The following is a 16112-nucleotide window of genomic DNA, read 5'->3' on the forward strand; positions in this document are numbered from 1 at the left end:
TTGATTTATTTCTCTTGAATGTTTTTTTATTTAAATTTCGTGATAAACTTTGGCTGTTTTTATTTTTTTCCAGTATGGTTCGGATTCTTTGTTCTTTATTTTTAAATGACTAATTTTAGGATTTTTTGTCGTTTTCGGATTTGGTGTGATTTATTTTTTCTTGAATGTTTTTCCATTTAAATTCTTGATAAATAGTGGTTAAGTGTTTGGGTTTTTCCACTTTTGTTCGGATTATTGATGATTTATGAATATCTGACATAGAATCACTATGATTTTTCACTCGATGTCTCCATATAGCGGGCATTATTGACCAACAAATGGCCGTCTCGACGATTAGCTCTCATTTCTCAATAAAAATGGAATGAAGCTCAACTTGTAAAACATATTTTAGTCTTCTTATGAATTTGTTTTAAGAGTTGTGCATTGATGAAGCACATAAAAAAAATTAGCCTCCATCTAAAGCTAGTATTTTATTATTAAGGATAAAATTAAACAGTGACTAAGGTTCAGTGAGTATATTGAAAAAGAGAAGTCCTTATGTTATATCTCTTTCGATTTCAAATAGCTATTTTTTTTATGATAAATATGACATACTGAATACATTATATTACAAAACATAATAAATTTAGTTCTAATTAGGATTACATCAATAACATATTATATATATTATCCTTAAAATAAAAAAGTTATCCTTAAAATAGAAACTAACTTTTTTAGTTACAAAATACAAACAAAATTTTACATAATATAAAAGGTCTGTGGAATGCATTCAAAATAGAAACTAACCTTTTCAGTTACAAAATACAAACAAAATTTTACATAGTATAAAAGGTCTGTGGAATGCATTCAAAATACTATAGAACAAGGGTTTGAAACTAATCGTTCTTTGATTTCCAAGTTTTCTTGTTCTCTTTGTCACTGCATAAAATAATAATAAAAAAAAAACAAATAAGCAAAACATGTTTTGACAATTAGTAGGCAAATGACTTAGCTTTTATATGGTGTAAAATTTTGTAATACCTGGATAAAACGCGCTTTCATGAGTTTCCTGGAATGTCTTTTATTGAGCTGCATGTTAATAATGATATTAAGTATGTATATATGTATTCAAAATGATTATGATTATAACATTTAAAATTTGTTACCTTTCAACTTGGGCATCCGTATATGGAGTTTGTGCGCTCGATAACATAAATTCGTTGCTAGATTCTTCGGTCGTTACGTCGTAAAACATTTTCTTTCCAAGTGCTATTGTGTTTAGTCCTTTGTTTTCAAATGCAACTTGGAAAATCATATTTCTTCCAATGACATCAATAATTGCATCCGGGATTAGTTGCTCCTTATCGAGTAAATGTTTTTCAAGCAAATTAGCGCACGATTCCATGATTATGTGTTCTACAACCCAACCAAACATCATCAACCTCCTCTTTCCCGTCTCATCTTCTATCATAGTGTTTAACTTGTACCTAGATAATACATTAAGTGGAATATTATATCTTTAAACTAACCATCATATAAAATACTATAAGCTACTACATACAAATACAATAAAAAAGTATAAAAAAAATGGTGAATACAATGACGTATTCTAGAGAATTGTAATTACCATGGTAGAGGTAATTCGTCTATAAAACCATGATTACTACAACACCAAGAGCCATTAGTTTTGGTTAATGTTGAAATGCATTTCGGACATGCAAAGTAATGCCATCCATCTCTATGACATATGTCAACAATTGTTGCCCTCACCGTGTATTTCATCTTCTTGTCCTGTTTAAATTAAAATAACCTCATGTAATCAATAAATTATCTAAATGTACTATATTTATAATTTTAAGAATAAAGTCAATAGGAAGACAATGCAAACCTTGTCGTTGTTTTCTCTTATTTCTAACAGCTCGGCTATTGTCTTTCTGTTCTCATTCATATCGTTTTTTTAGAATATTGAGTTGCATGACCAGCTCTGACATACTCAATTGCTTCAATCTCATTCATAAATCTAAATATGTAAAGTAAAGTTATTAGATCTTTGGATGAATAAGTTAATCTAATAAAAATAATAAATACACATATGTATATCGTACCTTTTCTTTAGGTCTTCAGTATCGGGTATATATGAATCAAAGTAGAAAAGTGTAGATGTGGTGCTTGAAAGACATGGTTTTCATATATTTGAAGTAATAATATAATATATTATAAAAGGACATTGAAATTTGTGAAATTGATATTAAAGCATTCAAAAGTAAAAATATAGTATACCCATAAAGTTTTTGACTAAGAGAGACGTGAAAACAACAACTACTGGGCTTTCAAGTGTTTTGAGAAAGTTGTCGTCAAATTGATCTGCTTTATGCCCCCACAGCGTGATTTGCAATTCCTTGTTCCTAAGAAATTATATTCATCAATTGTTTTATTTAAGATTAGGCATATATATATATATATATATATATATATATATATATAAAGTTATGAACATAATATACTAAATAGTATTGATGATGACATTTCGTCGAGAGGTGATGTTATTTCTGATTGCGGGTCTATGTAGATCTTCAACACATGTCAAAACTCCAATGACGTCTATGCATTTTGAAATTAAATCAAAACAATGTAAAAAAAAATTAGTAAGTTAAAGGTTTGGTAAGGTTATAGTAAAAAAAATTACCTGGTAATAGTTCAACATTGTCTATTCGTTCTTGTAATTCATCGGAAGTAGCAAAATAGAATCGATAATGTGGTATTTTTGTGTCATCTTCAACAACTAAGAATCGATGATCATCAAATGATTTGGAATAACTTTGTATTTAGGCTTGTATACTTCGACTAAGAAATTTCCGATCTCATAAACATTGCCAGCTATAATTTTGGTTGTGAAAATGCTTGCATCTTGACCTCGTATCACGGCATGTATCGCATCTCCCTAATTAAAAGATTAAACAATAAAACATGACAACTATTGTGATTGAAACATATTTAATATATATATATATATATACACACATATATACACATACAAATAACTATTTACCTCTTCGTCCACTAATAAGAAATCCAAAGTTATTAGTCTGCCCGTCTTTATATCATGATTTCCCCACATTCTGCAAATTCTTACTCGTATGAAGTCGCATCTTTGTTTTGCCTTCAAGTCCTTAATAGGGGTTGCCATTTCCTAAAATTTGAATAAAAATCTAACATTTTAGGCATTTATCTATCAGAGGCTATTGGGTCTTGTTACTGGTGTGAAGAGATGAATGATGCTGAGTCTAGTTTGAGGTATATACTATGCAAACTTTATAAAGTTAATAATGTGAAATATATCATACAGACTTAATATACGCGACTGATCTAATTTAAAGTTTAATATTAATGCCAAAGCACTAAAACGTACCAAAATTTTGCTCATACAATAACTCAAGACTCTTGATGCTAAAGAAAAATCTTAATAATGCTCATAGCATTTCCATTGGTAAAAGCCTAATACTTTGGTACACCGTTCCACAATTTTCAGATACATATTGGTAGTAAGAGTTTCAGGTGCAAGCGGTGAAGCTTACATCTCTAGATTCACCAATGAAGCAGAGACGATTATTGGTTGTTCAGCTGATGAGCTCGATCAAATGAAATCTTAGGTAAATATACTTATTTATACATGGTTATATGTATATATGTGGTGTAATTTGATGAGCTTTGGTTAACTAATATACACTATATACATAATAGAGAGTAACTAAACGATTTTCAAGCACTTATTTATTAGGTTTTGTAGCACTTATCACCTATGATTATTTGTGTATTTAAGTTGTTGACTTTAAAAACTGAAAATAAACAATAAAGAGAAGAAATGAAAAGATAAATATGGTGGGGAGGTCTGAATAGTACCTGATGATGCTTAATTTCTCTGTAGGGTTGAAGAGTTATCTCTATGGTTGAAGCGTACAATAACAGCAGTAATGGTGGGACCTTGAAATAAATAAAATTCTTGATTTTAAATTAGTAGCTGAGAATAAACAATGGAGAAGAAACAATGACATGATATTTTCAAGCACTTATTTATCAGGTTTTGTAGCACTTATCACCGATGATTATTTGTGTATTTAAGTTGTTGATTCTAAAAACAGAAAATAAACAATAAAGAGAAGAAATGAAATGATAAATATGGTGGGGAGGTCTGAATAGTACCTGATGATGCTTAATTTCTCTGTAGGGTTGAAGAGTTATCTGTGGGGTTGAAGCGTACAGTAACAGCAGTAATGGTGGGACCTTGAAATAAATAAAGTTCTTGATTTTTTATTAGTAACCGAGAATAAACAATAGAGAAGAAACAATGACATAAATATGGTGGTGGTTTGGATGTTAACGGAATGCTTAATTTGTTTGTGACGATTGAGCTTTGAAGACAATAGCTATGATGGAGTCCCTTTATGTGTGTGTGTGTCTATATATATATATATATATATATATATATATATATATATATATATATAATAATAATAATAATAATAATAATTTACTACTTGCTTTAAAAAATATCTACCGGATGTAAGAATATGGAAAGTCATTTCACTGGAACTCTCCGGATTATGTACATAAAAAAAATTGTAATTTTTTAGTAACTACTTGGACATACATTACTGCTGCTGACGTAGCTGAGCAAATTATTAGTACTATGAAATCTGAACAATCTAGATTTTCGTTTGACCATTAAATGGTATTTTCGTATTTTCAGAGAATTATAAGGGTATCTTTGTAATTTCAAAAAACTGCATAACAGTATTTTGTGTGTGCATGAACAGTAAACGTGCGCTTCTCTTTATAGATGTATAATAATATTAATATATATACGTATATATATATATTTACACGTTTATAAAAAAAACATAAACGTAGTACATTATTAATTATATATTATTGTTAGTTAATTTCTATACATACATATTAGGGATGGCAATTTCGTGTTCGTGTCGTAATCGTATCGTGTTAATCGTGCTTGTATAAATAATTACTAGAACCAAATCTGACCATTTATTAATCGAGTTTGAAATCTAGATCCAAATCCGACCGTTTATTTTTTTTACAGATCCATAACCGTTTAAATTAAATCGTTTAATAGTCGTGTTAAATGGGTATTTAACCGTGTTTAGACATTCTGAGTCAATTAGTTGCGATATAATTATAAAAAAACATAACAGTCATAAGATCATAATTGTCCTCTTTCTTTTTGTACTAACTTCCGATACATCGACACTGTTTGTTGAATTGATTTAAAATAACAATCCATTTATAGCCTGTATAAAAATAAAAATAAAAACACTTACACCAAAAACAAAAACACTTTAAACTCAAGCCAAAATCAAAAGTTCAACAATGCCCAAGACCAGAAGTTAAAATTGAATATGATACGTTATTATGAGACTACAGTTATTATGATTGTCAATTTCAAATTGTGATTTTTCAATATGAATTTAATTGAAATCCAATAAAATTGAATATGATACGTTATTATTAGATGATAGTTATTGTGATTGTGAATGAAAATTGTTCGATATGAATTGAAATAAAACAAAATTGAATATGATACGTTATTATGAGACTATAGTAATTGTGATTGTTCGAAATGAATTGGGATTCTTATTGCTCACGTTAAGTCAGTTAATATACTATTGACTATATGTTATCATACGTGAATTGATATTTATACGAATATGCTTTATTTATTACATCATGTTTTCTAATATCAATTTTATGTTTATAATTATAATTTTATGTTTATAGTTATAAATTTATAATTTTACATATATAATATTAATCGTGTTTAAATGGATCGTGATCGTGCTATTACTCGTAATCGTGTTAATTGGATCATATTCGTGCGGGTCGTAATCGTGTTTCGTGTCGATCATTTAATAATCGTGTTAATCGACTTTTTATCGTGTTACCGTAATTGTGTCGTTTTGAACCATTATTTAATCGTGTTAGCGTATTCGATCCAATTAGAAGCGACCAATTTATTGAGATCCAAATCCACTTTAAATCGTGTCGTAATCGTTTCGTGTCCGGACCAAATTGCCACCCCTAATACATATTACTAACTATATATTATATATTTTTTTCTTTAGATTTTTTTTCTATATTAAAGCCCCTTCAAAAAAAAAAATTTCTTTCCTTTTAAATATTGTTTTACACATCTTTGATTTTTATTTTAAATTTCATTTTTGTCTATTTATTAGATTTTTTTATAAATTAATATTAATATATATTTGGCTTATTTTTATTAAACATTACGTTATCATATCAATAATGTAATATTCTCATGAATTTATTAAAAATATTAAATTTTACAACTAAATAGTGTAATCTTGCATTCCTGAAAATGTGATTACATTAATGGAATGTGATTACATCTTATTACTTCAAACCAGTGTTTTAAAAGCTGGCGAAATTCGCCGAAAATCGATGGTGACGCCGCTGCCGGACCAAAAACGACCGGCGAGACTAGAATCGTCGTTTTTCAACAAAATGTCGTTCGACATTATCCGAAACGACACGCCGTTTGTAAAAAAAACTATCGACAATTTTCGTTAAAACTAATGAACAAAACTTGCTGAATGTCGTGGAGATTCGATGAAAGTCGGAGAAAAGAAAAAGATGTGGGGATATTCAGAGCTCGAAGTCCAGCGAGGGAGACGACTCTAACGCCGGTGAAAATCGGCAATCGACGGCGTTTCTATCGTTTCAACACGGCGGAGAACAAAATCAACACAATTATATCGAGAATCGGCGAACTTCCACACGAAATCAGGTTTCAACCCAGAATTTTTTTTAAAGCTTTGCACTTTTCTTCTGTAGAAAAATTGTGGAGAAGTTGTGTTTTAGAGGAGAGAGATGATGAGGTGAAGAGAATAAAAGAATTTTTTTTTTTATATTATCAGAAAATAGAATAAGAGATTGATGGGGTTTGTGTAGGTATCGGTACGTACCAAGGATTGAAATCTCGCGTCTCGCGGTCGTACCGCACTTCTAATTTTGAGGGTATCTCGTCTCGTACCAGGATATTCCGCGATATTTGATGAACGTTCGAGGTATCTCGTACCGTGTGGTATATCGCATTCCGCGAGATATACCGCAAAAAAGAGGGTATCTCGCGAGGTATTTGAACAACAAATATATTTTTTTTAAAAATACCTTTAATTTTCATGATACAAAGATTTTCAAAGATAAATTTAAATATAGAATTTTCACACATAGAGTTTCGAACACATAAATGAAAAAAATACAATTCATAATACAAGTCACTACTAAGAAGATGACAAAAGATGGCTGATTTTGAGTGCTATTATAAATAATAGATGCCTCTTAAAATGTGTTACATATTATTTAAAAATGCTACTCATCATAGTGCTACTAAAATTTAGTGAATTTTTAGTAGGGTTGGTATAAATTTTCCACTAAAAATATATAAAAATTAAAAATATATATTTATAATAATTATTATTTAATTTGTCACATTTATTTACCTAATAGCACATGGACAAATAAATACATCATTAATAAATCTAATATAAACCTTAATAAATAGATCATTGTCTTTATTTACAATTGATATTATTGGTATTTTATTATATTATATTATGTTTGTAATGTGTATATTGGACCATTAGTTAGCTTAATGATGGATGTGTGCCTATTGTTTTTAATGATATTTTATTATATTATATATATGTCACAGATATAGACAGTTTGTGACTTTGTGTAGCCTGATAGTGTGAATGTTATTTAAAGAGTCAAGACCAAGGATTAAAATCTCGCATCTCGTGGTCGTACCGCACTTTTAATTTTGGGGGTATCTCGTCTCGTACCGTGGTATTTGATGAACGTCCGGGGTATCTCGTACCGTGTGATAAACAACATTTCGCGGGATATACCGTCCAAAAAAGGGTATTCCGCGGGGTATTTAAACAACTTTTTAATTAAGATTTTGTTTAAATTTAGGATACACAAAAAATAAATTTTAAAATAAAGTTTTCAATATTTCACACAAAGAATTCTAAATAGAGTACAAATCAATACACAGATCAAATTAATTACAAATTACATCTTAATCAACAAAATAAATATTTAAATACGGATTAACAAAAATTTGGATGATAACATCAACATTAACAATAACATCTAATTATTCAAATAACTACCTAAATTCGGATGATAAAAAATTCAAATAAAATCAAGTGAACAAATACTCAAAAATAAAAAATGTATGTCTTCATCTTCGTACATCATAATTTCATTAACAACCATTCAAAAATCAATATTAAAGTCTAAACCGGACATAAAATCCATTAGAAAATCAACTAAAACACATTAAAAATAAGACAAGAACACTTACCTCGCGGAAATGGCGGAAAACGGCGAGATTTGCACAAAAATGAACATCCGGCGGACGGTAAATGAAGATCTCGCGCGAGATCAAGGGAGACGCGAGAAATTTGGCGAGATTTCGCGAGATTTAATACATTTCGCGAGATATTCACATACCCCTCTCGCACTTCTTAAAAACGCGAGATCTCGCGCGAGATATCCCGCATCTTGTGCGAGATTTTAATCCTTGGTCAAGACTTGAACAAAATGAGAACCGTAAAAATGTCCCACATGGTTTGTGTAGTTGTGTTATATCAACTCTCAGGTATTATAAATATAGAAGTAAATTGCATAGCAATTGAAGACAAAACAATGAATGATTGTTGGGCTTGCTAAAGACAAAGCCCATCCGGCTTGATATAAGCCAAAAAAATGCAGTTAAAATTTTATTCCGCGAGATTTAGTCTTTAACTCGCGTGGAAAGTGCGAGATTTTGCCCAACTAGCGAGATTCATGTAACTCGCTACCGCGATTGTGCGTATTGCGAGATCTCGTGCGAGATACCTCCATCTCGCGCGAGATTTCAATCCTTGGTACGTACGAGGTAATGCGTGTTTTTTTTATTTTAAATACAGTGACCAATAAGACAATAAGAATACATAGCATAAAAGCATTTACTATACTGAGTTACTAACATAGTGTGACTATGATAGTCATGTACTCATGTACGGTTCGTGCTAGTATATATAACAATATAATATACATTACTATTTACTATATAAAAAAAGTATGTATTTTCTCTATATATGTTTAAAAATTAAAGGATGTATTATATATATATAATGTACATATTTTTAATATATTTTTTCATATTTTTTCCGTTCGATTTTTCGTCGGTTTGTCTATTTTCCATGGATAACGACATTTAAAAAGGGCAAACTAATTGTCATTTTCCACATTTTTTCAGTTCGATTTTCCATAAATCAAAAGGCTCGAAACGGAAACGAAAACGACATTTGAAACCTTGGTTCAAACCAAACACACCCTAAAAATTTAGTGACGAAGCGGACATCATTATATATATATTTTTCTTATTTTTACGGCAGGAGATATTTTTTTTTAATTTTATATTCAACATCCATAAAATCAAATACACGAAAAATCAAGCGACAATACAACATATATTACAACATTATCACATTTTTCTGAACGTATATTTCAGACCATCTGAGGAAAAGTATTGTAAATAAAATAGAAAATAATTTACTAGACGTCAAATATTAGACTCAAAGTCATCTTCGGCCTCGCGCACAGCTTGGAGCGGAGCACTTCCAGAGACAAAGCCGGTGTCGGAAAACTTGTTGAGAGGACTGTTTCCGAACAAGCAAACCTGTGGTTCAATCTGGTTCAGCCGATGCCAATCCTCGTCCGAGAGTGACCAACTGAATATGTCCACATTTTTCTTTATCCGATCCGCTTTGAGACTACAAGGCAGAACACTCGTTCCTCTCTGAATCCCCCACCGTAAAACCACCTGTCACAGAATAAATTATTTAGGCCCCATCTTATTAAGCAGTTCAAACAAAATAATAATATAAAAGTATGCCCAGATACATAAAAGTGAGATTCTCTTTGAAAAGATCTCTGATCGCGGCTTTTAACATCGCGTGACACGCTGTAGTAGACTGATTATTGTCATTTGGTAAAGCCGCAAGAAAAACAAAAATAAAAAGCATTCAACGATGAGGGGTCAAGATTTGTTATGCACAAGTCTTCGTCGAATTTAGTTATGGATCACAGATATCCTCACGGCTGCACTGGATGATCATATATGAGACTGGTCTTCTAGAATTCATCGACGGCCAAAAATCATCTCTAACATGGTGTGCTGTGTGTGTGCGCCAACAAACAAAAATGATAAAATCGACATAACAAAAAAGAAACGACAGGCAAACAATGCAATACTTATATACGAGCCTAGGGAAACTGTTATATTTAGACTATTTATTAATAGTCTAAATATAACAGTTTCAGAACATGCTTTAAACGCACAAACAAAACATTATATTGGGGTTTTCACTCAAAAGCCTTAAAAGTCAACTGTCGAAAAATTCATAGTAAAATGAGATTTACACCTATACACTATATCCCTAAGCCTAATCAACAAAACTCATGCAACAAAAAAACGACTTAAGCATCATGTAATAGCCCCAGGCAGTAAGTTGCTGTGATAAGCCTAGATATTATTAATCCTAATGGGCTACTAGTGCGACTGGGATTTTTGTATTGCAGTAACACTAAATCCAACAAAAGGCGCAGACTATTGCGAGCAAGCATCAAAATTTGTTCATTTGTGCTCTTTCATGCATAAATGTCCCAAAACCGAAGCTCAGCTAATAGTTGACATGCTCCGACCAAGAACACAGAAACACTATAAGGCAATGCAAGTTTTGGGTACCCAAAACTTTTCAAGGTTGCGTAAAAGTAAGGTCTTTTTTATTAAAAAAAATATATTATTAATGAACAATGAAATTCGGAATAGAACAAAAAACAATTACAGAACTAAAGATCACTAGATCAGTACCAGGCGAAATCAGATGGAGAGAAGTCTTTGAAATCATTACAGGACACAGAGAACAGTAGGGCAATACCATATTCAACTTTGTCTAAGAGGCACTTCAGGAAGAAGGTTTTTTTTTTTTTTTTTTTTTTTTAAAAATAGAAATCTATTATTAATCATAATGGTTTTGATTAATTACAGACTCTATCGAAAGAGGGGTATCCTCCAACTAAATGAGTTTATCATCTATGAAAAAGTTAATCGTATAAATAGATAAGAATCTAAGCGAACCTATTTTCTATATTAAACATCAAAGATCCAAAGAAACAGAGAGTCGGAGTCAGAGTCGTTACCTGCTCTGGTGTTTTCTTGAGTCTATCGGCTATCTCTGCAACATCAGACAATTTGAGCATCGGTCCATGGACGGACCTAGACCTCCTGAAGGAAATGCGAGGAGTTCCGGGTTCGTCTTCCCCGCCGGAACTGCTGTCAGAAGTTCCCGGAGACGATGCCGGAACTCCAAGAGGCGTGTGAGCCGATACATGTATGCCTTTTGCTCGGCAGAATTTCACGATCTCCTCTTGCCGCCAAAATGGGTGTAACTCCACCTAATTAAGGAAACACGACTTCTCATCAGAGACCGTGTAACAATGGTGGTTTAATGGCATTCTCGAAAGAAGAATACACTTATACCACATTCCAAAGCTGGGAATCCCAAGCGCAGTATTTTCGGTTTTAACCAATCTTTGTCTTATTGTTCGAGTCGACGGATCGGTTTGATTAATGCCAATAGAAGAAATATTTCAGCAATCACTTACCTTTAAACGATTGAAAATTTCTTCATCAACATTCTTATTTTCACAATCAACATGAATACTACTAATTAATGAAAACTAACAATAATATAGTCCAGTATGAAATCAGTTCAAACCAGAGTTGTCTCAGTAGATCACAGAATAAGGTGAACCCCAAAATCTTGAATCGGATAGTCGGCATTGAAACAAGAAGATGATACGATACCTGATTCACAGCAGGCACAACCTTTGCAAACTTGAGCAACTCCTTAAGAAGCTGAACACTGAAATTACTGACCCCAATAGCCCTAACGAGCCCAAGGTCAACGAGGCCTTCCATGGCCTTCCAAGCCTTCTTGAGGCGGCCGAGGAACTGCCGGTACTCGCTGCCGGACTTGGCCGGCGGGTCCGTGGCATCGCCGAACGCCGAGCTCTCCGGCCAGTGCATCAGATACAGATCCAGGCAAGAGACGCCGAGATTCTTGATGGAAGCTCTGACGTAGTTCTCGATCTTGTTCAGCGAGTTCATCGTGCAGTAGAGCTTCGAGGTCAGGAAAACGTCCTCTCTCCGAACCAACCCTTGCTCGAAGGCCTGGGACAAGGCTTCGCCGACCTCGACCTCGTTGCCGTACAGCCGAGCGCAGTCCACGTGGCGATATCCCACCGACAACGCCGTTTTCACGGCTTCCACGCACAGATCGCCTCCGCTCTGCCACGTGCCCAGCCCGATCGCCGGGATTTTGGCTCCCGTGTTCAACACGAAGTGGTTCCCTTGCACTGTACCCACTTTTCCTTTCATGATCGATTCCCTCCGAACAAGACCCGCGATTTCAGGAATTACTATTGAAACAAGTCAATCATGGAAATGAGATGGCGTTTCTCTATCCGCTGAGCTACCACTTTGTTTGACAATGCTTCTCGATCGCCGACGCAAAAGGTTTCTTCTTTTACAAGATCAGAACCTCACTCACACCAATGGACTGGATCAGGAAGATTTTGTTTTTCCCTAATGTATTACAGAGAAAGATATGAATAGGTACAGTGTGGTCAACAACGGCGACGAAGACACATAGTGAAGAAAAGTGCTTAGCTGTACTGTCTCAGCACATCCGAACTCTGCAAAAAGACAAGATTATTACAGGGAAAAAATATATATTTATTATTCCTGTATAGTCTCCGATTATTGTTGTGATGTATAATATACCACCTTTTTTTTTTGCTCTGAAAGTGATATATACTTTTTATGTCATGTTTAATGGATGCCTTAATATGGTATTGTAGATTTGTAGTCATCCAATATTTTGGAAGTTTGTCAAATTTATTTGATTATTAACTTTAGCAAAAAAAAAAAAAAAAATTAGTGTCGGTTAAATTTTAACATGTCACAAAACTGAGAAGAAATTATTTGTCACATAAAAATATGATTATTTTTTGTAGAAATGTTTGACTTGATCCATATAATTATTTTTCGATAACTTCCGGTTGAAGAATATATTAAATCTATATATATACACGACCTAACAAAAGAAAAATATCGAAAGAAGAGTTCGTGTCTACATTCACCCACCACCACCACTACCCCCACCAAACTTTTTCATTGACGTTTAATGAGTTTTGTATTTGTAAAATAGCATTTCTAATTAGTGAGTCGATGAATAGTTTAATCTTTTAAAATTATAAAGAGAGCAATTTAATTTGATTATACTAAGACACTATATTCCATATACTAGTTATGTATTTGTTTTTTAGTTCTTTTTTTTCTTCTAAAAAAGGTTCGTTTCCTCTAGTAAGTTGAGTTGGTTAGAAAATCATCCATGGGGTAAGAAGTTTAAACTTAGATAATTGATTGTATAAAGCTTTAGCTTATAGTACAAAAAAGTAAAGGTGGGCACGAGGTACTACGGTGACTTGAATGAAATTTGGTTAAAGACAAGACAATTTTTTTTTTATTTGTAAAGTTAACCGTTTTTTTTCATTAAATATTTTTTAACTACTATTAAAAAAAAATCCAACCAGTTTTTCTCCTGAAATTACTTAGGTTATTGTCAACGCTCGATTTTCGCCTAATACTTGAGAGTCGTTCGCCGTTCGACCCTGGATCGGACCTTGAGGTTGAACGTAGGTTGGTGTCATCAAACGTCTGAGATCACCGACCTTAGATAGGCGGGAGTTCTTCGATTCGTTTCCTGAGAAGGAAGCAAACAATAAACTAGAGGGGTGCGGGAGGTTTTCCTCGTTCGCCCTCTCCGACGCTCAACATTAGTATTGGTGTAATGTTAAACGACAAGGAGAATACGTCCTCTTTTGTTCGGAAGCGTTAAGAATTTGAGAGAGTAAATATGAATGTTCTCGAGTAAGAAATGATTTACAAAATGAGGAGGATGGGGTCCATATTTATAGGCATATTGACCCAAGCTCGTGGCTGGCACAATTTTCAAGGCCCATGGGCAGGACCTGTATGAGAGGTTCCTTGTCTCGCCATTGGTCAGCGAGTCCCTGAAAAGGTGGCGCCTCCTGGAGGTGGGTCTCGTCATTAGTGGCGATACCTGTAAGGGTGGCCCTATTGGAGACCGGCCTCATCGTTGGGTGGTGATACCTTGTGTCGCGAGGCTCGGCCAGTGCCTTAGGCAGAACCTGCGTGGCCTGCTCTTGAGCTGGGTCTTGGCAGAGTTTGCGAGACTTGCCTTTGATGGCTGGGTCTCGCTTGAAGCCTGCAAGACATGCCTTTATAGGCTGGTTCTGCCCCGTGGCCGCGAGACCTACCTGATGAGGTTGGGTCTTGCCTCAAATCAGCGAGACCTCCTTGAGGTCTCGTCTGACCTCGATCAAAGACTGATCTTGTCGAGGTCAGGAATGATTCCATTTCTCAGACTCCGTCGCGTTTTGTCTGTTTTCGAGGGTCGAGTTTTTACCCTAAACATTAACCCCCAACTTTATAGGAGATTTTCCCTACTATGAAGCTAAGTATTTGTACAAGCGGCCCTCGGGCCTCGCTGTTCCTTTGCCATTGCTTATTTTTGTCTTCTTTGGTAGGTGGAACATTTTGCCTTTATTGTGGTATTTTCTTATTGGGATCTTTTAGTGATTTCTGGGTTCATGACTTGCTATTTTAGTGATAGTCTTTTTTGTATCTTGACTTTCTAGAAGTTGATTGGACGGTTAGTTATTATTTTCACCATTTTTTCTTAAGATCTTGTCACCTTATGACCTCTCAGCTTGTCTGGGGCCGGAACTTAGTCTCCCGGTCTCGTGTATACAATTTGTCCCCAATTTAGTCCCAAGGCTTTTAAGCTATTTAGGGTGGGTTATGCTACTTCCCTTTGTGGAGTCTTTGACTTTATCTTTTGATAGTTTCGTCTTTGACTTGTTGGCTTGTCAATGAACATTTTTCTGTGTTCGTGGCTTTTTCACCTCAGGACTTGTGTGTCCATAGGCGCATTGAACGTTTAGAAAGGGATATGCCTATTTGGGTTGTTCCTTTTTTTCTGTGATCTATTTTTAAGACGTTTTTTATTGCTTGGGGCTCAAGGCCACTTGTTATTACATTTAGGGACATGAAGTTTACAATCGCAGATCATTGGTAATATTGTCCTAGGTCTTTGGTGCTCCATGGGTGTACGATATCGGTCTCATCCATCATTTCTACTACGTAAGTGCCGTCGTAAATGACTTACGGACACTTTCGGAGTTTGACCTTTGAGTTGTAATGTCTTTCCACTATCCTTTTTTTGGTGGCGAGCTTGGAGATAGCCGATGAATGTTTCCCCTCAATCACGTCTAGTTTGATCGGAGGGCTTCGTCATTAGTTGCTTTGTTAAGGTTGAATATACGGTAAGACGGTACCTCGACCTCATGGGAACTATTGCCTCAACTCCATATGTAAGGGGGTGGTCTCGCGTGTAGAGTTTCCAATATCGCCATTGGTCGGCGAGTCCATGGGAAGGTGACGCCTACTGGAGACGGGTCTCATTGGTAGCGAGACATGTAAGGGGTGGCGCCTGGTGCAGGCCGACCTTATCGTTGGATCGCGTAGCCTTGTGTCGCGAGGCTTGGTCTCTGCCTTTGGCAGGACCTGCGAGGCTTGCTCTTGAGCTGGGCCTTGGCAGGGTTTGCGAGACCTACCTTTGATGGTTGTGTCTCACTTGTAACCCGCGAGATATGCCCTTTTGGGCTGGGTGTCGCCTGTGGCTCGTGAGACTTGTCTTAAGTCAGCGAGACCTCCTTGAGGTCTTGCCTGCTCTTGGCCAGAGACTCTTCCTGCGGCGATCAAGAATGATTCCATTCCTGGAGCTCCGTCGCATTTTGCTTGTTTTCGAGGGTCGGGTTTTTACCCTATGACAACACATTTTAAATCTTTTACTTAAAATAATTAACTTCTCATTCGTATTCTCTGAATAGCTCGT

At 34.5% G+C, this 16112-nt stretch overlaps 1 protein-coding gene across 1 annotated transcript; it reads right to left on the minus strand.

The window, feature by feature from the left end:
- Positions 1-9517: 9517 nt before the first annotated feature.
- Positions 9518-12931, minus strand: LOC149402002 (NADPH-dependent aldo-keto reductase, chloroplastic-like). Its single transcript, XM_089609940.1, has 3 exons — positions 11936-12931; positions 11269-11523; positions 9518-9889 (listed from the first exon to the last, which is right to left on the minus strand). Exons 1-3 carry the CDS (start codon positions 12506-12508, stop codon positions 9629-9631), a joined length of 1089 nt encoding a protein of 362 aa, XP_089466066.1. The 5' UTR covers positions 12509-12931; the 3' UTR covers positions 9518-9628.
- Positions 12932-16112: the final 3181 nt, after the last annotated feature.

Source organism: Urtica dioica, chromosome 3 (assembly GCF_054948205.1).
Source record: "Urtica dioica subsp. dioica isolate 48M chromosome 3, U.dioica_male_clone48M_v1_H2, whole genome shotgun sequence".
Lineage (NCBI taxonomy): Eukaryota > Viridiplantae > Streptophyta > Magnoliopsida > Rosales > Urticaceae > Urtica > Urtica dioica.

What these genes read in the sequence shown, in the direction of transcription:
- LOC149402002 (XM_089609940.1), bottom strand. Translation starts at nt 12,508, where the DNA reads ATGAAAGGAAAAGTGGGTACAGTGCAAGGGAACCACTTCGTGTTGAAC. An exon ending in TTGTGCCTGCTGTGAATCAG is followed by an intron (nt 11,524 to 11,935) that starts GTATCGTATCAT and finishes TTCCTTAATTAG; the next exon opens with GTGGAGTTACACCCATTTTG. An exon ending in TCAAGAAAACACCAGAGCAG is followed by an intron (nt 9,890 to 11,268) that starts GTAACGACTCTG and finishes ATTCTGTGACAG; the next exon opens with GTGGTTTTACGGTGGGGGAT.